Source organism: Hyaena hyaena, unplaced genomic scaffold (genome assembly GCF_003009895.1).
Source record: "Hyaena hyaena isolate Hyena2069 unplaced genomic scaffold, ASM300989v1 scaffold_560, whole genome shotgun sequence".
NCBI lineage: Eukaryota > Metazoa > Chordata > Mammalia > Carnivora > Hyaenidae > Hyaena > Hyaena hyaena.
The window spans coordinates 169,917-195,320 of NW_024081192.1; the positions used below are offsets into that span (position 1 = coordinate 169,917).

Here is a 25,404-nt window from a genome sequence, read left to right on the forward strand (position 1 = left end):
GGGAGAGAGAAGGGTAAGGCAAAAGTCGCGAGAACAGGCTGCTACCACACCCCTGGAGAAGCCGGGATTGGCGTGAACGAGGGCAGGGAATGAGGTAATGGCGGGGAGGGGGGGGGGCGGGAAACGCAGCCTGGGATTGTGGGATATGTAGTCTTGGTAGTCTTGGCCGATAGGGGCTTGGACGGAGAATGACAATAAGGCGCCTTGGGAGTTATTTCACACAACTTCTTTTCTTTCATTTTTACATCAGGTCTATGAAACGTATTTTAGAATTCCTGTTTTTCAGATGATTCATTTGAGTTCCCAGAAATTAAATGACTGGATCAATCTGTCATGCTGTGGCACAGAAAGGGCTTCAAAAACAATAATAGCAAGTAAAATTTAGTAAAGTCTTAGTCGTATTACTAATAAAAATAATCTCAAGCTAGAGCTATCAGATAAAATACAGAACCCCTAGTCAAATTTGAATTTCAGATAAACAACTAATAGTTTTTAGTTTTTAGTATAAGTATACCCCACACCATTTTTGGGATTCTCTCTCTCTCTCTCTGTCTCTCTCTCTTTCTCTCATAGTTTTTAATCTGAAATTCAAATTTAACCGGGCATCCTGTTTTGTTTTTCCAATCTGGCAATCCTATCTCAAGTTCATAAATAGGTAAACGGTAGCTGTATGTCTGAACACCCTCTGTGCTCGTTTTTTAAAAATATTTTTAACTTATTTCGTATTTTTAGCATATATATATACACAGAGAGAGAGAGAGAGAGAGAGAGAGAGAGAGAGAGAATGAGTGGGGGAGGGGCAGAGAGAGAGGGAGACACAGAATCTGAACCAGGCTCCAGGCTTCCAAGCTCCTGGCTGTCAGCAAAGAGCTCAAGGCAGGGCTCCAACTCAGGAACCTGGAGATCCTGACCTGAGCTGAAGTCCAAAGCTTAACCGACTGAGGCACCCTCTGTGGGTGAGAGGTGCCCCATGAATACCCTCTGTGTTCTTAACCACTTCACTAATAGTTTTCCGACTTCTGAATTTTCACACTTCAGTAAAATTAAAATTAATTTTGCCATTACTGCTCTAAAACAAGAAACACTGTTTACTATAACCATCATTTCTTAGTAGAAAAGTAGGAAGGACATACTCTCAGAATGAAAGGCCATCCTTTAAAACTTAATAAATCTAGCATTATGTTAAACTTACTGCTTCTGTGTGGATGGGTTTTTTGGGGGGAGGGGTGCATACCCAGTAAATTTTTGTCCCTGACCCTCCAGAGACGAGCTGCTTTTTTTTCCTTTTTTTTTTCAAGACAAGCATTTTTTGAAACTCCACTAAGGCTGCCACTCTTGAGCCCCTGGGGACCTGAGTTTGGGATGTTTTCCAGAATGTTTCCTGAGCTTTCAGGATGCTGCAACACTTAGAAATAGCGCCAGACCAAGTGACTGGAGAGAAGCTGATGTTCCTGAGATTGGAACTCATTGTCATTCTGTGCATATTCTCCTGGCTCCTCCTCAAACCTCTACCCCTCTTCCATCCATCCATCCAGTTTCTTATGCTGGGCCTTTTTCCTTCAGTTTCCTTAAGATTCGAGGTGGGTGGAGGTTTAGGCCCAACAAGGGGAAGCCCTCAGCTGAGTTCTGAGAGGTTAGTTCTTGTCTGGCCAGGCCACCATTCTCTCACTCTTGCCTCATAATGTCCAAGTGACCTTAGACAATTGCTAGGCAGAACTTCCATCCCCTCCTCCCTTCTCCTGTCACCCCACTCCTCCCCCTGGCCTAGAGCCTCAACTCCTGCAATCCAACTCTCTGTTGGCCAGCAAGCCTTGTGACGTGGAGAAAAATCAATTTGGCCAGCTTCTAGGCGGTTCTGCCCAGGGGCTGCAGCAGGAGTCTGACCTGAGGGGAGGAAGGACAAAGAATCTCTAAGGCTTCCCCTTCCCCCCCTCCCCCCAGGAGAGGGGGAGAAACAAAGCAAGGCCCGAGAAAGGGGCTGGGGTGTTGGGACTCCGACCAGTGGTAACTTGGACAGGAAACATGGACACAGGTACCTAAACCTGCCTGAAACCTCTCAGAGCCCCGGTGGCCTTCCCCACCCTCATCATTACCCCTCCTTCACTGTTTTCTGACTCCCTTTCTCTTGCAAAAGCTTCTCCTGCCCACCTTCTGTCTGGCCCCAGCCTCTGAGGCAAAAATGAGAATTTTATCTGCCTTTAAATTCTGATAGCCCAGAATTAGAGTTTGTCTTCCTTCATACCGGGGACCTGGAGTGTATAGTCGGGGATGGGACTAGCCTCTCCCCTGACACTCCTGTCTGAAAAATGGGACCTGGACACCCTCCTCCACAGGGGTACGGGCAGCTGCCCTTGAAAGTTGAGTGGGTTGGGAATCTGCGTGAGGGGGCTGGGGATGAGGAACGAGGCGGGTGCTCTCCATTTGGAGAGAGGACAGTGACAGGGGCGGGGCGGGGGTGGGGGAGGAGGATGTCCCGGAATAAAAAGGGTGCAAGCGCTATTGACTCTCTTCCCTACCCAGGCGACAAGCCCACCTCGGCCCCCTTATCCATTCCAGAGGTGGAGTCCGAGGGAGGGCCAGGCGGGCCGGGGAGGTGGGGAGTTGGGATGCAGCGAGCGACTTGGGTGGGGAAGGGGTGAGGGCGAGGTTACCTAGGAGCTTCGGGGGTGGGGGAGGAGGCGAGAGGGGAGGCTGGGGTGGACGCCGAGCGGGAGGCCCCCAGCGAAGGAAGCCCCGCCCGCCCCGCCGCCGCCGCCGCCCCGCCCAGGCCCGCAGCGCGGCGCTGCAGCGCGAGGGGCGGAGAGGCAGAGAGCCGAGAGAGGACCAGACGCCCAGGTCGCCTGCATCCCTGTGCCGCAGGAGCGAGCAAGCGCGCCCCGGCCCTGCTCCCCAGCCTTCGCCCGGGCGCCCCGCCTGCTTTCTCGGTCCCAGAGACCGAGCACCTGTCCTCCGCGTCGGCCCCATCTGAGCCCCCCTCCTTCGGAGCGCACACCGCCCTCCTGCCCGAGAAGTGCCCCAGCCTGTCGCCGGCGACCACCATGGCGGAGACCAACAACGAATGTAGCATCAAGGTGCTCTGCCGATTTCGGCCCCTGAACCAGGCCGAGATTCTGCGGGGGGACAAGTTCATCCCCATTTTCCAAGGGGACGACAGCGTCGTTATTGGGGTGAGTGTCGCCCCGGGAGGGAAATTTGGGAAGATTCTCCCCCGTCCCCGCCGAGTCTTAGACCCTAGCTGTCACTCGGCGCCCCCTCCCCGCCGCTCAGCCTCCATCCTCTCCGCCGCAGCCCCTCCTCTCCCCTGCATTAGGATGACTGGGTGTGGCCTGGCCAGGCGGGTGGCCAAGTCCCCGCAGAGTGGGAGGGGGCTACTTCCACGCAGTCTGGGGACCCAACTCCCCTCTGCTGGTCGCTGCAGCGTCCTCACCCCTCAGAGCCGGTCCCGTGTTTTTCTGATGTTTTCCCTCTCCCCTAGAGAAAGCGCATCTTCCCTTTGTTATTGGCTCAGATCTCTACCCCCACCTCCCAGGAAGGGAGGGGGCAGACGAGTGAATGGTCTAGATGGGAGGCGGACAGTCCAAGGCTTCTGCGGGCGGAGGTATAAATGAGAGTGGGCTCTAGGACCAAGCCCTCCGTCAGCCCCTGAAGTAGCTGCAGCCTCGACTAGGGTGGAGGGCACAGATCTGATGAAGGTTTTTCTGAGAAATGCATTGATGCCACACCCAGTCGGGGAAGGGGGCTCTGGGGTCCTGAGGAAATGTCTGCCTTTCCCTCCCAGGTACAGTAGGAAGAGGATTTCAGACACCCCAGTTCCCCCCAACAAATAAAAATAACCAAATCCTGAGGTCTTAATAGGTACTTGCTTATTCATCCTTTCTCTCGATGATCCAGTGAAAAGTAGCAGATCGTTTCTACCTATTCATGACAGCCCTACCCATGAAGGAGATCTTACTAAGGAGAACTAATGTTTACTTGGGGTTTGTTACTTGACATGTATTCTTTAATCCTCAGAACAACACTCTGGAATAGGTATTAATATTTCCATTTTACAGATGAGGAAATTGAGGCCCAAAGAAGTTGAATGACTTTCTCAAGGTCACACTGTTAATTCATGGATCTGAACCTTAATCTGTAACTCCAAATCTCATAGCTGTTCCTCTGTATCACACGGCCTCTACAGATTTCTCTTCTGGACCTTTATCTGTGATGGCCCAAAGGGAATTCCTAGAGAATTCTTCACCCACCCCTCCTTCCCGAGGTTGGTAGGGATGTTAGACTATGGGGTGAAAGGATCTGGGGGTCGAATCCTGTAGGGCTTTGAGGGGTGCTGGGCCAGGAAACTGTAGCCAACTTGAGAAGGGAGAGGCACGTATGAGGACCGCCGTCAAGGTCAGGGGCACTGTTTATATTTGGTCCACAGTGCTTGGCACAAGGCATGCTTATTAAAGAAATTAAGATGGGTAGGGAGCATGAGCGTTCTGAATCAGTGAGAATGGGACTTTGAATAAACCTACTTTAAGAAGAGCCTGCTTATATGTCCTATCCCCTAAGGCCCCAGTCTGTCACCATGCTCAGCTCCCACCAACTGGACTCAAATGGGTGCTTCTGCCTTGTGTGTGTGCTTACACATGTGTGTTCACCACATAGAGAGGGCTCCTGTCTCTCTTTGCCTCCAGGGCCTTAGGCTTTACAGTCTGGTCAGTCTGGGGAATCAGCCTGGGGGCTCCTCTCCAAGTAGTCTGGACAGCAGGTATTAGCTGCGAGAGTTAGAGCTTGACGGTCCCCTGAGGTATGAAGGCTGAGAAACAGGAGGGAGGTGGTCATGAGAGAGCCCACCCACAAAAGGCTTCTACTGTGAAGCCTAGTTTCCTTGCTTTCGTTTTTTCAGGTAAGTCTGAACAAACTCCTTTAGGCTCTCAGGCCATCCTGGTGTGGCGGTCATGGGGCGTTGGGCATGGGGGAGAGGGTGTCAGGAGAAGGAGCAGAGGTATTGAGCTGTCCAGCTCGCTAAATAGGAAAGACACAGTAGAAGGTGGAGAAGGGGGAGAGACGAAGAGAGGCACAGGGCCCTCTGCCAATTCAGATTCTATCTTAGTGCCACAGCGGGTCCCTCCTTGTCTGTTTTGCCTGATATGTGCAGGGCTGCACCTTTGTCTCATTGTGTATCTTCCTTTGCCCAAGCCCTTCCTGTCAATCTTTCCGGCAGAGATAGATGCTATTGGGGGGCCATTTTGTCTCAGGCAGCGTCCTTGGAGCTTGCCTTCCCAGCCTGACTGTTCATTGCTCATTTGGGAGGAGGAAGCTATAGGAGAAGGGATTCTGAAATGACCCTTGAGTCCCACCAAAGGGAGGAAATCCCCTACCCCCTTTCCTCTTTCCTCTCGAGCTCCCTTTGGAGCCCAACATCTGAAGAATTAATGGAGGAAGCTGCTTCAGGAAGGTGAGGGAAGAGTGAAGGGGGAGACAATAATCTCTCCAAATGCAGCCCCTGCTCCTTCCTCTAATGGCTCTCCTCTCTGCCTCTGCGGCACTGCGGCTAGCTCTGGGCTTCAGAGTCCCTAGTGTTCGTGGGCTTTTTCTGCTTGGCAAAGGGTAGGAGAATAAGCTGGAAAGATAGCTCTTTCAGCCTTATCCCTCCCCCACTCCCCTGACTTCTCCCAGAAATCTGGGGGATGGGACTTAGCCAAAGTTAATGGCCTGAGTCATAGTAGACGGGTGTCTGGGTCACTGTCTGTGTGCTGTGGACCTTATTTTGCTCTCTGTGTCACTCAGAATCCAGTGTGACTTTTTCACTGGACCCATTTAAGTGTCTCTCTGCCTTGGTCTTGGTGGGCAAAGGGTCCTGGTGGCTGCTGTCTGGGCTGTTGCCTCTATACCAGACACGGGAAGGATGACAGTAAGAGAAGACAATGCACTCTCTCTCCCTCTCCCTGTAGCTGTCTCCCTCATTCATTCAAGTGTCCACTATATTTCCTCCCTTAGGTCTCCTAATGGGTTAGTGGGCAGGCAAAGTCCAGGACTATCAAGTACTTCAATTTGGAAAAGCAGGCAAAAATCCAGGACTATCAAGTGCCTTACTTGGAAAAGCTAGGTTGGAACCTGATGGATTATTGGATAAGAGTATTGTTTGGGATGGTCCAGGATTCCTCCGATATCTGAAGAAGAGGAGCAGGTCTCCCTTTAGCTTTGGGGGAGTCTCATAAAGGAAAACAGAGAGGGGAGGTAATGTTCACCGTGGCCAGTGTCTCTCCAACATTACCATGGCAACAATCCCCAGGGGCGTCACCATGGAAATCAGGCCTGGTGCTCAGAAGTTCAGCCTTTACCACGAGCTTTACTGAGGGTTGAAAAGGTTGGTCATCTTGGGACCCCTGATCTTAGGCCCTCCCATTAGCTTCAGTCAGCTCACATAATGGAAAACTACTGAAAGGTGCCAGGAGACACAAATGGACTAGGCGACAACAAGGAGGCTTGGGGTGGGGTTAGGGAGAACAGAGCCCTGGGCTGCAGGACCCTGAAGGGGGCTCTCTGGAGAAGGCTGTGAGGGATGCTTAGATTGCTGTGGGTAGAGGAGTGGATCTCAGGGGCATCCCTCAAAGGTGGGGAATCTTGCTAAGGGTTTCTAATGAAACCGGTCTTCCCTGTCTCTGATGCTGACTTGGTGAGGGAGGGTTCCTGGGAGAGGATGGGTTGGAGAATCACATACTTCTTCTTTTTTTTTTTTTTTAAATATTTTTATTTATTACTAGGAGAGAGAGAGAGAGAGACAGTGTGAGCAGGGGAGGGTCAGAGAGAGAGGGAGATACAGACTCTGAAACAGGCCCCAGGCTCTGAGCTGGCAGTCAGCACAGAGCCCGACGCGGGGCTCGAACCCACAAACTGCGAGATCATGACCTAAGCGAAAGTCGGACGCTTAACCGACTAAGCCACCCAGGCGCCCCGAGAATCACATACTTCTGAAGATGGGGTTGAGGTTGGAAAAAAAGGAGTGATGAAGCATCACTGTCTGTCTGGGAACATTTGGAGAAATGTCTAAATTGGGTGTGGGGGGTGGCATGTGGGGAAGGGGAAAGAAAAGCCATGATAAGGATCTGATGCAGTGTTCAGTGTTCAGGCACTTCAGTTTCTGAAATTTTGAGAGAGGTGGGGAGGAGGGAGGGGGAGAGAGGGAGGGAGGGGGAGAGGAGAGAACACAAGCCAGGGAGGGGCCCAGAGAAAGAGGGAGACACAGAATCCAAAGCAGGCTCCAAATCCTAAGCTGTGCTGACAGCTCAGAGCCTGACTCAGGGCTCGAACTTGAACTCACTAACTGAGATCATAACCTGAACCCAAGTTGGACGCTTAACCGACTGAGCCACCAGGTGCCCCGGGATTTTGGATCACTATGGCACTGGGAGTCTGTGTTCAGACTGCTTGGGTTTGAGACCGTGCTCTACCATTTCTCAGCTGTGTGACTGTGGGCAAGCTACCTTACTTCTCTGAACCTCAGTTTCCACATCTATAAAATGGAATAATAATTATACCTACCTTTTAGGATTGCTGTGAAAGAGATAATGCATATAAATTGCTTAGCACAGTGACAGACACGTAATAAACTCCTGATAAGAGTTAGGTGTTATTATTATTTTATATATGTTGTCTCCCCACAAGCTAGCCTTTGATATGTTAGGAAGTTAACATTTACCCTTCTTACTAGTTGTTTTATCCAAACATCCAGGTCTTTAGTATCTTTTTACTTTCTCCTCCATCGATATCTGTATTTACTCGACAAATATTTATGAAGAACATCCTGTGGGCCAAGGACTGTGCTTGATATTAGGGCTTTACAAAGAATCCCTGCCTTCAAGAAATTCTTGGTCTACGTGGTGATCCAGGCTGTGGAGTGGTCTGGGCAGAGGTCTGAGAGGGAGCATCAGAAATGACTTAGAAAACAGGGTGCCTGGGTGGCTAAGTCAGTTAAGCATCCGACTTAAACTAAGGTCATGATCACATGGTTAGTGGGTTAGAGCCCCGCATCGGGCTCTGTGCTGACAGCCAGCTCAGAGCCTGGAGCCTGTTTCAGTCTGTGACTCCCTCTCTCTCTGACCCTCCCCTGCTCACGCCGTCTCTCTCTCTCCTAGAAATAAATAAAACATAAAAAAAAATTTTTTTTAAAGAAATGACTTAGAAAAAGAAAAAGAAAGTAATGGCTTTTGCTAACTATACACACTCCCCCAGATTCTGATAAGAAACTCCCCACAACATACTACAATCCGACTCAAAGTAATTGTGTGTCATGAGAGACATAAATAATGGTGATGTTTCCCAGGTGAGTTGTCCAGAGGCAGAATAAGTAGAAAGCCATTGGTCTAATTATTCTCATAAAAATATCTGGCAAACATGGGGCACCTGGGTGGCTCAGTCAGTTAAGCATCCGACTTCGGCTCAGGTCATGATCACATGGTTAGTGGGTTCGAGCCCCGCGTCGGGCTCTGTGCTGACCACTAGCTCAGAGCCTGGAGCCTGCTTTAGATTCTGTATCTCCCTCTCTTTCTGACCCTCTCCTGCTCATGCTGTCTCTCTCTCTCTTTCAGAAATAAATTTAAAAACATTAAAAAAAAAAAGAAAGTTATAAAAAAAAATCTGGCAAACAAATTCATCTTGAGTTTAATCAATAGAAAATTTAAGAGACATTAACAATTTAACAGAAATAAAAATCTTAAGATAAAATGATGGACTAAACTTGGAATTTAAGGGCCAGCCAAGAGTAAAGAAGAGGTAGCAGACCTTTCCAGAAACCCTGAAATTATAATCTGTCTATGGCTTTCCCTGCTCACGAGTTTACTAAGTGGACCTATTTTTAGTTCTTAGATATCTTTTAGCCTCACAGTACTGAGAACACCACCCTTTTGCCCTCTGTGTTCTCTTCCTTCTTCTCGGCCTAGGCTCAAGAAAAGGGGTTCTCAGGCGATAATTTCCTTCAGCACTTGGAGAGCGCCCTCCATTTTAATGCATCCATAGCCTCCTCTGGAATCCTATAAATGAGAATGTTTATGAGAGAGAGGAGAGACAAAGGGAAGGGGGAGAATGAGCTGGTGCCCATTTTCCCAGAAGGGAAGAAGGGAGGGGCAAAGTTGGCTTCAGAGTTCTATTTAATCCCCTTTGGCTACATTCCTGGCTTCAAGAAGCATAGATAGCCATCACTGGTGGAGAAGAGGTGAAAGTCATTGGCTTGAGATAGACGTGTTTGTTTGTTTCTGTTTCTTGGCTGCTGGATAGGAGAAACACTGAGTTAGATTACAATTCAAGAATCAATTTTCAACAAAAAAGTTAATTTAAAAAGAGAGGCATTACCACTGAGGAGGACAAGTATCAATGCCACTTTAAATCTGTTTGTTGTAACACTGTATGATTTTCTTATATGTAATAAGAATTTTATTCTTTGTAATGAAATGTAATGATGAACTATTTGGATAAAAAGGATGCAAAATTCACAAAAGTCCTATGAACAATCCACAAACTCACTCACACCTTAAAAAAAAGAATTAAGGTATACTTTTTAAAAATAATATTAAACATAGTCTGATATGGTTACGTCACTCATATTTTAATTGTTGACAAAATTAAAAACAAAGAGAAGCATGTTGAAGAAACTAAAAATCACTCAAAATCCCACCACCCCAGGGGCGCTTGGGTGGCTCAGTCGGTTAAGCATCCGACTTCAGCTCAGGTCATGATTTCACGGTTCCTGGGTTCAAGCCCCGCCTTGGGCTCTGTGCTGACAGCAAGCTCAGAGCCTGGAGCCTGTCTTCAGATTCTGTGTCTCCCTCTCTCTCTGACCCTCCCCTACTCACGCTGTCTCTCTCTCTCTCTCAGAAATAAGTAAAACGTTTAAAAAAACTTAGAAAAAAAATCCCACCACCCCAAGAAGAACACTGTTAACAACTGAAGGTATTTGTTTCCAGTGAGTTTTTGCTGCATATATGCATATATTAATTTTCATAAAAGTGTATCATAAACTATATATTGTTTTGTAACCTAGTTTTTTCACTAACATAATACCATGACTACTACTTTACCACCATTAAATATTTTACATAATTTTATTTATTTTTTAAAATGTTCAATTTTTGCAGAAGTCTTAACATGCACAAGTGACAAAATTCAAATGATACAAAAAAGTAACAATGAAAAGTAAGGTCCTTCCTACCTCTCTTTTCTAGCCACCAGGTTCCCCTTTCAGGAGGCAACCTTGTTACTAGTTTTTTTATGGATCCTTCTAAAAACATACTATACATGTATAAGCAAATACATATATATATGCATATACTTTTTAAATTTTTTAAATTTATTTTAAGTAATCTCTATACCCAATATGGGGCTCAAACTCACAACCATGAGGTCAAAAGTCACATGCTGTACTGACTGAGCCACCCAGGTGCCCTTGCATATATATATATATGTGTGTGTGTGTGTGTATATATATATATATGTGTTGTGTGTGTGTGTATATGTGTGTGTGTGTGTGTGTGTGTGTATATATATATATATTTTTTTTTTTTTTTAAGAAGAATGGTAGCATAGTACACATACTATTCAGTACCTTGCTTTTTTTTTTTCCTTTTTGACTTAACAACGAGTCTAGGAGAGTCTTCCTTATCAGCACATAAAGCGACATCTCCTTCTTTTCAACAACTTTATAGTTTGTTGTAGGGATATGCCATAATTTACTTAACCAGGTCCCTATTGATAGACTTTTAGTGTTATCCTGTTAACTTGCGAATACAAACAACCGAATGACCTCTGTGTGTGTGTGTGTGTGGCTTATGTGCAGTGTGTCTGTATAGGATAAATTTTTAGAAGTTGAGGTCTTAAAGTATATATATGCACTTAAAAATTTAAGAACTGGTTCCAAATTGCCTCTCAGAGATTTGGCTCCAGGTTATATATGTCCTCTCCAATACAATCCATTGGCCACTTTGATAGGTTAAAATGGTATTTCATAGTCTTAATATGCATTTATCTTAATAATGAAGTTGTGTACCAATTCATTTTTAAGAACCATTATAATGTCATTTTATGATGTCATATTTTATAAGAGGTATATAATTTACATTCAGTGAGTGCACAAATCTTATGCAGTTTGATGAATTTTATAACATATTTGGACACTCATGTAACCACTACCCAAATTGAAATCTAGAGTATTTCTATTACCCCTCAAAGCTCTCTCTTGCCCCCTCCTGTCAATATCACCCCCAGGCATCTAGCTTGTATCACTAGCTAAGTTTTGTCTTTTCTTTAACATCATACTAAGGGAATTATACAGTATGTGCTGTTTTATTCTTTTATTAACACATTTTTGGGATTTATTGATGACAAATTTCTATTATGACATCATTTTTAAACAGCAACAAAGGATAAAAATATGCACATGCCATGATTTAATCAATCGATTATGTTAACCAGTCCCCTAAATGTTATTCCCTTTGGTTGTTTTCAATTTCTTATTATTATAAGCAGTGTGATAATAAGCGTTCTTTTTTTTTTTTTAACACTTATTCTTTTCTTTTTTTTTATTTATTTTTTTTAATTTTTTTTTAATGTTTTATTTATTTCTACGAGAGAGAGAGAGAGACAGCGTGAGCAGGGGAGGGTCAGAGAGAGAGGGAGTCACAGGCTGAAACAGGCTCCAGGCTCTGAGCTGGCAGTCAGCACAGAGCCCGACGCGGGGCTCGAACCCACGAACCGCGAGATCATGACCTGAGCGAAAGTCGGACGCTTAACCGACTAAGCCACCCGGGCGCTCCACACTTACTCTTTTCTTAAAATTTTTTTTTTTTTTTTTTTTTTGAGGGAGCGAGCTTGCACGTGGGATCAAGCCCGGGGGAGGGGCAGAGAGAGAGAGACACAGAATCTGAAGCAGGCTCCAGGCTCTGAGCTGTCAGCACGGAGGGGCTGGAACCCACCAACTGAGGTCATGACCTGAGCTGAATTTGAACACTTAACCAACTGAGCCACCCCCAGGCACCCCATGATAAAAAAACATTTTGTAGCTACATGTTTGCTACAAATATTTTCATAGTATGAATTAGAAGTAGATATGTACAGGTCAAGGATTTTGATTATGTATTTCTGAATTGCTCCCATAAAAGTTGAATGAATATACTGTCCTACCAGAAAAGGATGAAGGCACTCATTTCATGGAAATTATACCTACTTAAATCCTTACCTACACGGGTATTACAATTAAGTTTGTGATTTTCAATTTGATAAGTGAGTAACAATGTTACTGTTTTAGTTTGAAAACATTGAACATTAGGAGTGCCTGAAGGGCTCAGTTGGGTAAGCCTCTGATTTCCGCTCAGGTCATGATCTCAGGGTTTGTGAGTTCGAGCCCCATTGTGTCGGGCTCTGTACTGACTGCTCAGAGCCTGGAGCCTGCTTCCGATTCTATGTTTCCCTCTCTCTCTACCCCTCCCATAGTTATGCTCTCTCTTTCTCAAAAATAAATAAACATTGGGGCCCCTGGGTGGCTCAGTCGGTTAAATGTCCGACTTCAGCTCAGGTCATGATCTCGTGGTTTGTGAGTTTGAGCCCTGTGTCAGGCTCTGTGCTAACAGCTCAGAGCCTGGAGCCTGCTTTGAATTTTGTGTCTCCCTCTTTCTTTCTTTTTTTTTTTTTTTTTAGTTTTCTTTTTTTTTTTTGCATTTATTTATTTTTGAAAGACAGAGAGAGACAGAACACAAGTGGGGGAGGGACAGAGAGAGAAGGAGACACAGAATCCAAAGCAGGCTGACAGCTCAGAGCCTGACGCGGGGCTTGAACTCACGAACCATGAGATCATGACCTGAGTCGAAGTCGGATGCTTAACCGACTGAGCCACCCAGGTGCCCCTGTGTCTCCCTCTTTCTGCCCCTCCCCTGGTCTCCATCTCTGTCAAAAATAAATAAACATTTTTAAAAAATAAAAAATAAATAAGCATTAAAAAAAGAAAACATTGAACATCTGTATTTATTTTTCTGTTGTTACTACATAGCTCTTGTCCATTTTTTCCATTGAGTTTTATCTTTTTGTTACTAATTTATGAAACTTTATGTAGTAAGAATATTAATACCTTTGTTTGAAAAACTTAAAATTTTTTGGGGCGCCTGGGTGGCTTAGTCGGTTAAGCGTCCGACTTTCGCTCAGGTCATGATCTCGCGGTTTGTGGGTTCGGGCCCCGCGTCGGGCTCTGTGCTGACTGCCGGCTCAGAGCCTGGAGCCTGTTTCAGAGTCTGTCACTCCCTCTCTCTCTGACCTTCCCCTGCTCACGCTGTCTCTCTCTCTCTCCTAGAAATAAATAAAACATTAAAAAAAAAAATAAAAAAAAAGAAAAGAAAAACTTAAAATTTTCTTATTTAAAAATTATGGATTTTGGGACACCCAGCTGGCTCAGTCGGTTAAGCCACTGATTCTTGGGATTCTCCCTCTTCTTTCTCTCTGCCCGTCTGTCGCTCACACTCTTTCTCTTTCTTTCTCAAAATAAATAAAATAAACTTTAAATTTTTTAATGTTTCATTTATTTCTGAGAGGAGACAGCATGAGAAGTGGAGGGTCAGAGAGAGAGGGAGACACAGAATCTGAAACAAGCTCCAGGCTCTGAGCTGGCTGTCAGCACAGAGCCCTATGTGGGGCTCGAACCCACAAACCATTAGATCATGACCTGAGCCGAAGTCGGATACTTAACCGACTGAGCCACTCAGGCGCCCCTACTGCATACTATTTTAAAAACTACTTTCTTGCTTAACAGTACTTTGTGCATACCTTGTCACACATTTTTCTCTAACATCATCTGTAATATTTTACATTAGAATTTGTTGTTAATGTTTGTTTATTCTTGAGAGAGAGAGAGAGAGAGTGCGCGCATGAGTGGAGGAGGGGCAGAGAGAGAGAGAGAGAGACAGAATCCCAAGCAGGCTCCTGGCTCTGAGCTGTCAGCACAGACCAACCAAAGGACCAGGTGCCCCATAATATTTTACATTTTTAATTTAAAAGCAATATGTTGTCATTCTAAAACATTTAAATATCACAGAAAAAAATGTTGAATGCATAAGTTCCTGTTATTCGGCTCTCCAGGGATAACCAGTTAATAGTTCTGTATATAGTCTTCCAAGTCTTTTTTTCTAAGGCTATTCTGTCCATATGTTTTTTAAAATGTATAATCACATTACACATACTGTTTCTATTTTTCACTTTATTGAGCTTGGACATGTCATATATGTAAACCAACCTCACTCATTTTAGTGGGGGTAGGGTATGGAGTTACCATACCCAACATCTTGTTGATGGATGTTTGGATTGCTTCTAGTTTTACTTTAATACAAACTGCTACACTGAACATAAATTGCTACACCTTCTACATAAATCTTTAAGTGCTTAAGTAAGTGTTGTAAGATGAATTCCTAGCATTGGAATCACTAACATAGAGTACAAACAGTATGGACATTTAAATATTTAACAGAATTTGGGGCATCTAGGTGGTTCAGTCGATTAAGCGCCTGACTCTTGATTTTGGCTCAGGTCATGATCTTGCTATTCATGGGTTTGAGCCCCACGTCAGGCTCTGTGCTGATGGTGTGGAGCCTGCTTGGGATACTCTCTCTTCCCCTCTCTCTGCCCAGGATACAAAATGAAAAATAAAAGACTTATCTCTCCCCATAGTAACCATCGCCAATATTTTTGTATATTCCTTCTAGAAAAAAATTCTGTATAGATGCAATATTGTGAATATTCCCAGCACCACTATGTCTAGCTCTGGCCAAGTTTTATGACTTCCCTTTAATTAGTTAAGACATGTCTCCCAAACTCTGGTGACCGTAGACCTTGAGTTCTACATTTCAGTTGGATAAAGATGGGCTCTGTAGTAAAACAATTTGACAACTAAGTCCCATAGTCTCTCTCTCTTTCTTAAATGTTTTCTTTATTTTTGAGAGAGAGACCTAGTGTCAGAGAGGCAGAGAGGGGCCAGAGAGAGAGACACACACACACAGAATCTGAAGCAGGCTCCAGCCTATGAGCTTTCAGCACAGAGTCCAACGCAGGGCTCACACCCACAAACAGTGAGATCGTGTCCTGAGCCGAAGTTGGGTGCTTAACTGACTGAGCCATCCGGGTGCCCCAGTCATAGTCTCTCTCTCTTGTTTCTTAAAAATTAAAATTTTTTTTTTTAATTTTTGAGAGAAAGAGAGAGACAGAGAGCACAAGTGGGGGAGGGGCAGAGAGAAGGAAACATAGAATCCGAAGCAGGTTCCAGGCTCTGAGCTATCAGCACAGAGCCTGACTCGGGGCTCGAACTCATGAATCCATGAGGTCATTTCCTGAGCAGATGTTGGATACTTAACTGACTGAGCCACACAGGCACCCCAATCATAGTCTCTTTAAACTGAACGGCAGAAAAACATGACTGAAAAATTTGTTGCTTGTGGTAGAGAACATTGTCTCATTTAATATTATCAGAGATCTTTAGTATGATTAGATAGTGAATATATACTTGTTTGGCTCCCCAGGTTATAAGTATTGTGTATATCCTTAGCATTTTTCTTCTTTTCTTTTCGTTTCGTTTCGTTTCTTTTCTCTTCTCTTTTCCTTTCCTTTCTTCTTTCTTTCCTTCTTTCCTTCTTTCCTTCTTTCCTTCTTTCCTTCTTTCTTTCTTTCTTTCATAAAAAGAGAGAGTGTGAGCATGAGTGGGGGAAAGGAGCAGAGGAAGATAGAATCTCAAGCAGGCTTGATCCCATGACTGTGAGATCAGGACCCAAGATGAAACTAAGAGTCAGACATTCAACTGACTGAGCCGCCCAGGCACCCCTGTATCTTTAGCATTCTTACCAGCATACATGATTTTTTTTTTAATTTATTTTTTAAATGTTTTATTCATTTCTAGCAGAGAGAGAGACAGCGTGAGCAGGGGAGGGTCAGAGAGAGAGGGAGTCACAGACTGAAACAGGCTCCAGGCTCTGAGCTGGCAGTCAGCACAGAGCCCGACACGGGGCTCGAACCCACAAACCGCGAGATCATGACCTAAGCGAAAGTCGGACGCTCAACCGACTAAGCCACCCAGGCGCCCCATGATTTGTAACATATAATATGAATTAAGAACTTGCAGGTCAGTGAATTGTTTCACAGTTTCTCTTTACTTAAAGTTGATTCCTTAAAAGGAGGCCCATGTTTCTGATTCTATAGATTTCTTTAACAGAGAGAGAGCTTGGATTAATGTCTGCACAACAGCTCAGCAGCTGTGGTATATGTATATTTCATTTACACAATAGGGAACATACTATATATATGTCCCTAACTTTACATGTTTCACATAATGCATCTCAAAGATCCTTTCATATCAGGACATATGGATCTATTGAGGAAGATATTATTAAATCTAGAGGTAGATTTTTAGTGTTAATGAATTGTTCTTCACTCTCCACAGCCTGTGGCCCTGGTATCTTTTCCCATTTGGTCTCCCAGGGAGAGGCCTGGAGTGGTGGGGTACTGAATCATCACAGGAAAACCAAGATCCCCTCACATGATCTCATGGTGTGATGCTTCTCACTGACACTCCCTAGCCCAGGGGCACAATTCCTGGTGTCAGTACTAACTTTTGCTCCTCTTTCTTTAGTTTCTCTCATCCCCCCAAATCAGCTGCACCTATGGATGGTTGAAAGGCAGGTGCCTTCTCAGGCTAATGGAAGGAGGCTGAGGTATTTCTTCGCCCTCATACCCTGGCTGCTGATGTCTGCCACGTTCTATTTCCATTCTAGGGGAAGCCGTATGTCTTTGACCGCGTGTTCCCCCCAAACACAACCCAGGAGCAAGTTTATCATGCATGTGCCATGCAGATTGTTAAAGGTAATGGACTTATTTTTAGAATGTATGTTTTCAGGCTCCCCATCCCCTACCCCACTTCTTTCCACCAGTGCTCTTACTCTGCCATCTCTTTCAGATGTTCTTGCTGGCTACAATGGCACCATTTTTGCTTATGGACAGACATCCTCAGGGAAAACACATACTATGGAGGTGAGGGTCTGACTTCCATGAGGGGTGAAGAGCTGGGAGTGATAATGAGAGGCCAAGGGATCTCAGTGCAGGGCAAGATCTTGGAATCAAGGTTGCTTGGTCTGGAGGATGAAGTGAGGAGTATTATTATTGTGGAAGTTTAGTGGAATCCCTCCAGCTGGCTGCGGTTTTCCATCCTTTCCACTATTCCACTTTTCTTCTTTTGATCTGGAAAAGCAGCTGCAGTAAAAGTTAAAAGGGCTACTCAGTTGTCTCCGTGTTCCACTAAAAAGGTAGACGTGGCAGCGACTGCCTCCTACCTTAAGGTGGTCTTTCTATCAACTATTACCTTTGTGGTCACCTGCATCCCTCTTGAGTTGTCTTAGTCTTTCTGAGCCCCAGGCTCATTCTGGAATACCCTTCCTCCCCAGGGAAAGCTGCATGACCCTCAGCTGATGGGAATCATTCCTCGAATTGCCCGAGACATCTTCAACCACATTTACTCCATGGATGAGAACCTTGAGTTCCACATCAAGGTGATCGCAGCATGACAGCTGGGTGCCCTCAGATGGGGCCTGGGAGGGGAAGATCTAGTGTGAACCCACTGAGAACCCGGGCACCCCGACTCATTTTTCTTCTCTACTTATTTCTGCTAAGATATTCTTTTCTGCTCTTTCCCTCCTACTACCACCGTTTGAGCGAGTCACATTCACTTGAGATCCCTGTATCGGATTTAAGATAGGCCCTCTTCCCTTTCTCCCTAACCAGGTTTCTTACTTTGAGATTTACCTGGACAAAATTCGTGACCTTCTGGATGGTGAGTGGTGTTTAACCTCACTGGGTGGGTGAGGGTGTGAGGAGGGCAAGGAAAAGAAAGATCACATTGCTCTTGGGATTAGGTACTGTTTGGCCAGAGATGCAGAGGCCACACACACTCATACTCATGTCCCTTGCCTCCACGCACCAGAATTTCCAGAAACAGAAAGGGTCAAGAGATGAGCTTAGACACCCAGGGTGAGCTTGCTCACCCAGCTCAGCATAGAAATAGCCTGAGACCAGCTGGAACCTTGAGGATAGGATCCTGGAGGAGGAGAAACTGAGTTCTCAGTGTAAGCTTCTTTCTCCTTTTTGCACATAGAAGAAACCACCATCTAAGTGGACTACGGGGTGTGGGGTTGGGGGTGGAAGTGCTAACCCTGCCTGCCCTGCATTGTCTTGATTCAGTGACCAAGACAAATCTGTCTGTGCATGAGGACAAGAATCGGGTGCCCTTTGTCAAGGTGAGAGTGGGGACAGGGGCACCTGGGTGGGTGTGGGGGTGTGGGGGAAGGATGGACCAGAGACCCAGAAGTTGGAGGGCAGGGATCTTGGAGGAGCGAGAAGGGCCCAGGGACCTGGGACGGTCCGAGGGCTTGGAAAAGACAGTCTTGAAAGGTCACGTGATCAGTGTGCAGGTAATTTAGTTTGCAGATCAACATTTATGGGTCGCTGTCCATTTGTCCCCTGCAGGGTTGTACTGAACGCTTTGTGTCCAGTCCAGAGGAGATTTTAGATGTGATTGACGAGGGGAAATCAAATCGCCACGTGGCTGTCACCAGTGAGTGGGGATAAAAGGGGCTCTTGAGTCTGGGAGCCTGCTGCTTGTCTGTGTCCTCTGGGGCCGAGGGACTGGAAGTGAGCAAGGGAAGCTGTGTCCTCCGCAAGAAGAGGGTACCCTTGTGTGTGCGACCCAGCTGGCTGGGAGACACGGTGGCAGGGCTAGGCCCGGCAGGTTCCCTCTCTCTCCGGGTGGGCCAGCAGTCAGTGGAAGCCGGGGGGCCGAGGGCTGTGGCTCCACAGGCATTAGTACAGGAACCGTTCCTCCCTTGGTCCTGCAGACATGAATGAACACAGCTCTCGGAGCCACAGCATCTTCCTCATCAACATCAAGCAGGAGAACATGGAGACCGAGCAGAAGCTCAGTGGGAAGCTGTATCTAGTGGACCTGGCGGGGAGCGAGAAGGTTGGGGGCCGGGGCGTGGGGTGGGTACGGAAGGAGGTCGGGAGGAGCTTTTTTAAAATTGAAATAACTGGGGCGCCTGGGTGGCTTAGTCGGTTAAGCGTCCGACTTTCGCTTAGGTCATGATCTCGAGGATCGTGGGTTCGAGCCCCGCGTCGGGCTCTGTGCTGACTGCCGGCTCAGAGCCTGGAGCCTGTTTCAGTCTGTGACTCCCTCTCTCTCTGACCCTCCCCTGCTCACGCTGTCTCTCTCTCTCTCTCTCTCTCCTAGAAATAAATTAAAAAAAAAAAAAGTTAAAAAAAATTTAAAATTGAAATAACTCTTTAATTGAGATATAATGCAGATACCGTAAAGTTCATTGTTATGAAATACATAGTTCAGTGGGTTTTAGGATGGTTGGAAGCCTGTGCACTCATCACCACTAATTCTAGACCGTTTTCATCACCTGTTAGCCATCACTCCCTATGCTCCCTTCCCCCCACCCCTAGCAACCAGTAATCTACTTTTTTTTTCTCTGTGGATTTGCCTTTTCTGGACATTTTGTATAATACGTGGGTGGCTTTTAGCAAGAAAGTTTAGGGTAACAGAGGAAGGGCCTTTGCTGTTCTCTTTCCCCGACCCTGCCCCTGTTGGACCGGATCTGCCCCAGTGGAGAAAAGGCCCTGAGAGCCCTCCCCCTCAGCAGCTGCTCATGACACACTCATTCCTTACTTCTCGGGTAGGTCAGCAAGACCGGAGCAGAGGGAGCCGTGTTGGACGAAGCAAAAAATATCAACAAGTCACTGTCAGCCCTTGGGAACGTGATCTCCGCGCTGGCTGAGGGCACAGTGAGTGTTCCTCAGGCCCCCTGTTCCACAGCCTGCACCCCATCTTCCAGCTTCTCCTCCTGCTGCTGCCATCTCATCACGCCCAGTTCACAAGGTGTACGGTCCCTAGGCAGCACCACTGTCCTCTCTGATTCTCTCGTTGAGTATTGTCCTGATTCATAATCTCCCCCTCACCCCCAGAAAACCTACGTTCCATATCGTGACAGCAAAATGACACGGATTCTCCAGGACTCTCTGGGGGGAAACTGCCGGACAACTATGTTCATCTGCTGCTCACCGTCCAGCTACAACGATGCAGAGACCAAGTCCACCCTGATGTTTGGGCAGCGGTCAGTGGCAGAGCCCCTCGTCATCTATGCGGCCCCGGCAGCAGTCACCCCTCAGGGCCACGCAAGCCTTCGTGGGGGTCTCATCTTGGTCTCCTCATCCAGGGCAAAGACCATTAAGAACACTGCCTCGGTGAATCTGGAGTTGACTGCTGAGCAGTGGAAGAAGAAATACGAGAAGGAGAAGGAGAAGACAAAAGCTCAGAAGGAGACCATCGCAAAGCTGGAGGCTGAGCTGAGCCGGTGGCGCAATGGTTAGAGAGGGTTCCGGTGGGCGTAAGAGACCGAGGGAGGAGGAGGCCTGGGGGACCAAGGGGGCCCTGTCTGGGGCGGTGCTTAAGGTCAGGCAGACCTCCCAGGAGGGCCGTGTTTCTGGCGGGGTGCAGTAGAGTGGTCACGAGGGAGGGGGAGATGGGGCTGACCTCCCTCATCCCACCCCCCAGAAAAGGTTGAAGGTGCCCTTGGCAACAGAGATGGAGACCTGCCTGGAGGTCTTGAGGAGCGAGGGAGGAAGGACTCCTGGATGCAGCTCTGTCTTCTCCTGTCCCTCACCTTGTTCTGTCCCTTGGCCAGGAGAGAATGTGCCTGAGACGGAGCGCCTGGCTGGGGATGACGCAGCCCTGGGAGCTGAGCTCTGTGAGGAGACCCCTGTGAATGACAACTCGTCCATTGTGGTGCGCATCGCGCCTGAGGAGCGGCAGAAATACGAGGAAGAGATCCGCCGCCTCTATAAGCAACTGGATGACAAGGTGAGACACCCAGGGCACAGAGGCCAGGGGGATGGAAAGTGAGGGATTAAGGAATTAGCTTCTACTGCTCTTTTTTTTTTAATTTTAAGAGGGACAAATGCACATTATTGAAAATGTGGAAGATAGCACTGAGTAACATTTAGAATGGTTGAATTGCCGTATCATACATCTGAAACTAATATAACACTATATGTTACCTATACTGGAATTAAAATTTTAAAAATTAATAAGAATTATATTATTTAAAAAATTTAGGGGCACATGGGTGACTCAGTCGGTTAAGCATCTGACTTTGGCTCAGGTCGTGATCTCACGGTTCATGGGTTCAAGCCCTGCGTTGGGCTCTGTACTGACAGCTCAGAGCCTAGATCCTGCTTTGGATTCTGTGTCTTCCTCCCTCTTTCTGCCCCTCCCCCACTTATACTCTGTCTCTTTCTCTCTCAAAAATAAATAAACATTAAAAAAATTTAGAAGACAAATATAAATAAATAGAAGAAAATTTAAGTCTTCCATTATCACACCATTTGGAAATAACACTATTAACATTTTGCTTTTCTTCATACACAGAACTTGCAATTGAGGTGCACTGTGTGTGTAACTTTGCATCTGATTTCTTCATTCCATATTCTATAAGGAGCAATTTCCTACTTTTTTTTTTAATGTTTTATTTATTTCTAGGAGAGAGAGGGAGACAGCGTGAGCAGGGGAGAGTCAGAGAGAGAGGGAGTCACAGACTCTGAAACAGGCTCCAGGCTCTGAGCTGTCAGCACAGAGCCCGACGTGGGGCTCGAACCCACGAACCGCGAGATCATGACCTAAGCGAAAGTTGGACGCTTAACCGACTAAGCCACCCAGGCGCCCCAACAATTTCCTACTTTGTTAACAATTCTTTTAACTTAATTTAATTAGTTCTTTTAACTATTTTTTAATTAAAAATTTTTTTCCATAAAAGCATTTTTTTAAATGGCTGCCTGGGGCGCCTGGGTGGCTTAGTCGGTTAAGCGTCCGACTTTCGCTTAGGTCATGATCTCGCGGTTCGTGGGTTCGAGCCCCGCGTCGGGCTCTGTGCTGACTGCCGGCTCAGAGCCTGGAGCCGGTTTCAGTCTGTGACTCCCTCTCTCTGACCCTCCCCTGCTCACGCTGTCTCTCTCTCTCCTAGAAATAAATAAAAAAAATAAAATAAAATAAAAAAAATAAATGGCTGCCTAACAGTCCATTTATCAAATGTATTTAACCACTTGTTTACTACAGGGCTTCTAGTTTTCTTTGTTTTGGGTGGTTTGTTTTCACTCTTCTAAGTAACGCTGAAAGGTCTGTCTTTGCCTCTGATGCATAAGACTGTGCTTTTGAATGATTTGATTAGAATGGGGGACCAAAGTGGGAGTTCTAGGTTAGAGGATGTGTCCTTTAATCTAAAGGCTTTTGCTGGATATTGTCAAGGTTATATCATCTTCCAGGAAGAAGGAAATTTGAAAGTGAGGGTAGGAGTGAGGTGAGAGGCTGAGGGGAAAACCTCTTTTGAGGTTATGGGGTTTCTAACTCAAACCCTGAATGGTCTGGATTTTTGTCAGGATCCTACTTCTGCCCCCCACCCCATCCGTCTAGACTGGAAAGCGCTGTCTCCCTTCACTCCCTCTTTCCCCCTTGCCTCCAACAGGATGATGAGATCAACCAGCAGAGCCAGCTCATAGAGAAGCTTAAGCAGCAGATGCTGGACCAGGAAGAGGTAATGGGAAGGAGGACAAGACATGAGAGGAGAGCGGTGTGTTCCCTAAAGAGGGCTTAGTCTTCTGCTTAGGACTTAGTCACTCCCCAAAACTATAGAAATCTAGGGAGTCAACTGGGGCTTTGTGTAAACCACAGGTTTTGGAGTCCGGGTGCTTCTTCCTTCTGCTGTCCTGCTTCTAAGAAGCCTATAGCCCCCTTCCTCCTGACTTTCACTTTGGCCCTTGCTTCTCTCCCAGAGCTATGCACTCCAGGCTTCGGGTGCCAGAGGGGCCCTGTCTGGGGAAGTGCTCTCAGCTTCCCCAGACCAGGGGACCATAGAGGTGGTCCCTCACTTGCCTTACCTCTTTCTTACAGCTGCTGGTGTCCACCCGAGGGGACAATGAAAAGGTCCAGCGGGAGCTGAGCCACCTGCAGTCAGAGAATGACGCTGCTAAGGATGAAGTGAAGGAAGTGCTACAGGCCCTGGAGGAGCTGGCTGTGAACTACGACCAGAAGTCCCAGGAAGTGGAAGAGAAGAGCCAGCAGAACCAACTTCTGGTGGATGAGCTGTCTCAGAAAGTGGTGAGTGGCTGGCTGGGGTCCAAGAGCTGCCTGACCTCCGGAACGTCCCCCATGTCCAAAGGGACCTCTGCATCACGTTTGCACACTGCTGTGCGGTGTGTTGCGGGACCCCCTCCCACCTGTCACCACACTTTGCCCTCCTGACCTCTGTCCCTCCTAAACCCTTTTGCAGGGCCCATGTTCTCTTTGTAGCAGCCCTCAGGGTCACGTATGAGGGGGAGGCCTCTGCCTGGGCTAGGCAGGGAAGTAGGAAGATGGCAGTGGGATGACCTGAGGGCTGTCCCCAGGCCACCATGCTGTCCCTGGAGTCTGAACTGCAGCGGCTACAGGAGGTCAGTGGACACCAGCGAAAACGCATCGCTGAGGTGCTGAATGGGCTGATGAAGGATCTGAGTGAGTTCAGTGTCATCGTGGGCAATGGAGAGATTAAGCTGGTGAGTGGAGACAGAGGCAGTAGTCTTGTTCCGGTCCTTCTCATTCTGGGCACTGGTGGGAGATGCAGGGTGGGATAATCCAGGCCCTCAGGGATGCTGAGAAAGGTGGGCCAAAGATCTGGGAAACATGTCTTTAAACTAGATACAGGGGCACCTGGGTGGCTCAGCTGGTTGAGCATCCGACTTCAGCTCAGGTCATGATCTCATGGTTTGTGAGTTCGAGCCCCACCTAGGGCTCTCTGCTATCAGAGTCCGCGTCCGATCCTCTGTCTCTCTCTCTCTGCCCCTCTCCCGCTCATGCCTTTTCTCTCTCTCTCAAAAACTAAATAAAAACTAAAAAAAAAAAAAAAAAAAAAAACTAGATACAGGAAAACAAGTAGAATTTGCAGACTCAACTGTAAATACACCTTCTAAAGGGTGCTGAATAAAGAAGGAATGGAGATGTGCCTATAGCAGGCTTTTGAGATGAGGCACAGAGTTGAGAATGATATATGCAAATCTGTGGCAGTGACAATGACCCATCTGGACAATCAGGCAGAACAGTTTGACTATAAAAGAAAATCATATTGCTTTATAAGGTGGAAGAGAGAGACTGTCAGAATTGGATCTTTAAGTGCAGGTAGAAAGATTTAGTATGAAATGCCAGATGATGGCCAGTAAAAGTTGTCTGGAAAATACTTGTCCCACCCGAATCCCTGTGTGTGGGGGGGTGTGCATGGGGATAGGCAGAGTGGAAGGGAATGGGTAAAAGCCTCTCTGCAGCAGAGAAGCACCTCTTCCTGCCCTCTCCCACCCCGCAGCCGGTGGAGATCAGCGGAGCCATTGAGGAGGAGTTCACCGTGGCCCGGCTCTATATCAGCAAAATCAAATCGGAAGTCAAGTCTGTGGTCAAGCGCTGCCGGCAGCTTGAGAACCTGCAAGTCGAATGTCATCGCAAGATGGAAGTGACTGGGCGGGAGCTCTCCTCCTGTCAGCTCCTCATCTCCCAGGTGAGCACCGGGCACTGAGAGCCTTTGCATGCACTGGGAAGGAGGGCGATTCTGTGACTTAGGGGATAAAACTCCTAGCACCCACCTTCATGTCAAGGACTTAGGGTCAACCAAAGTCAAGGACAGAATAGCCTGAGGTGGCAGGGAAGGGTCCAGGCCAGGGAAGTGAAGGGTCAGAGGAGATACCACCCCCTGCGCTAATGGGGTCTAAAAGGAGGGTCCACAAAGAAGTGGCCTCTGGCCCTGTCTTCTGGCAGGCCCCACAGGAGGGGAGGGCCTGGGAGAGCTGTAGAGGTCTGTGCTGCCTGGAGTTGTGTTCTTGACTCTGCCCTTCTTCTTCCTCTCACCGCCCCTTCTCCCATTAGCACGAGGCCAAGATCCGCTCGCTTACAGAGTATATGCAGAGCGTGGAGCTAAAGAAGCGGCACCTGGAAGAGTCCTATGACTCCCTGAGTGATGAGCTGGCCAAGCTCCAGGCCCAGGGTGAGGCCTTCTTAAACCTCTAAACCACTTATCTTGCAATCTGAGATCCCAGAGGGGGCGGGGAGGAAAAGTGACAGACATCAAAAGAAACCACCTGACAGCACACTGATCCAATGCATTAGACTGACATCATGGCAGCCAACTCATATACTACTTAGCACGCTTATGCATGGCGCTTATTGTACGTGACCTATAAACCCTCCATTGATCTCTTTCCCTGCTGTATCCAATCAGACTGTCCTAACCCAGAAGAACATCACGGCGGGCCCATTCTGGGTAGATGTCCCCTGCCTTACCTGGA

At 47.0% G+C, this 25,404-nt stretch overlaps 1 protein-coding gene across 4 annotated transcripts in view; it reads left to right on the top strand.

The window, feature by feature from the left end:
• Window positions 1-2,817: 2,817 nt before the first annotated feature.
• KIF5A (kinesin family member 5A) overlaps window positions 2,818-25,404 on the top strand; it is a 30,733-nt gene continuing 8,146 nt past the window's right edge. Inside the window, exons 1-18 of one of the 4 annotated variants that reach the window (XM_039256158.1) lie at window positions 2,818-3,167; window positions 16,773-16,860; window positions 16,955-17,028; window positions 17,439-17,543; window positions 17,776-17,824; window positions 18,232-18,287; window positions 18,517-18,604; window positions 18,885-19,009; window positions 19,729-19,833; window positions 20,014-20,162; window positions 20,265-20,413; window positions 20,733-20,908; window positions 22,566-22,634; window positions 22,991-23,197; window positions 23,485-23,631; window positions 24,432-24,620; window positions 24,986-25,103; window positions 25,338-25,379. In XM_039256158.1, coding sequence (XP_039112089.1) covers window positions 3,039-3,167; window positions 16,773-16,860; window positions 16,955-17,028; window positions 17,439-17,543; window positions 17,776-17,824; window positions 18,232-18,287; window positions 18,517-18,604; window positions 18,885-19,009; window positions 19,729-19,833; window positions 20,014-20,162; window positions 20,265-20,413; window positions 20,733-20,908; window positions 22,566-22,634; window positions 22,991-23,197; window positions 23,485-23,631; window positions 24,432-24,620; window positions 24,986-25,103; window positions 25,338-25,379 — 2,065 coding nt within the window. In that variant the 5' untranslated portion in view covers window positions 2,818-3,038. The remainder of the gene's footprint in view (window positions 3,168-16,772; window positions 16,861-16,954; window positions 17,029-17,438; window positions 17,544-17,775; window positions 17,825-18,231; window positions 18,288-18,516; window positions 18,605-18,884; window positions 19,010-19,728; window positions 19,834-20,013; window positions 20,163-20,264; window positions 20,414-20,732; window positions 20,909-22,565; window positions 22,635-22,990; window positions 23,198-23,484; window positions 23,632-24,431; window positions 24,621-24,985; window positions 25,104-25,337; window positions 25,380-25,404) is intronic. The other 3 variants (XM_039256155.1, XM_039256159.1, XM_039256156.1) reach the window with 3 other exon arrangements.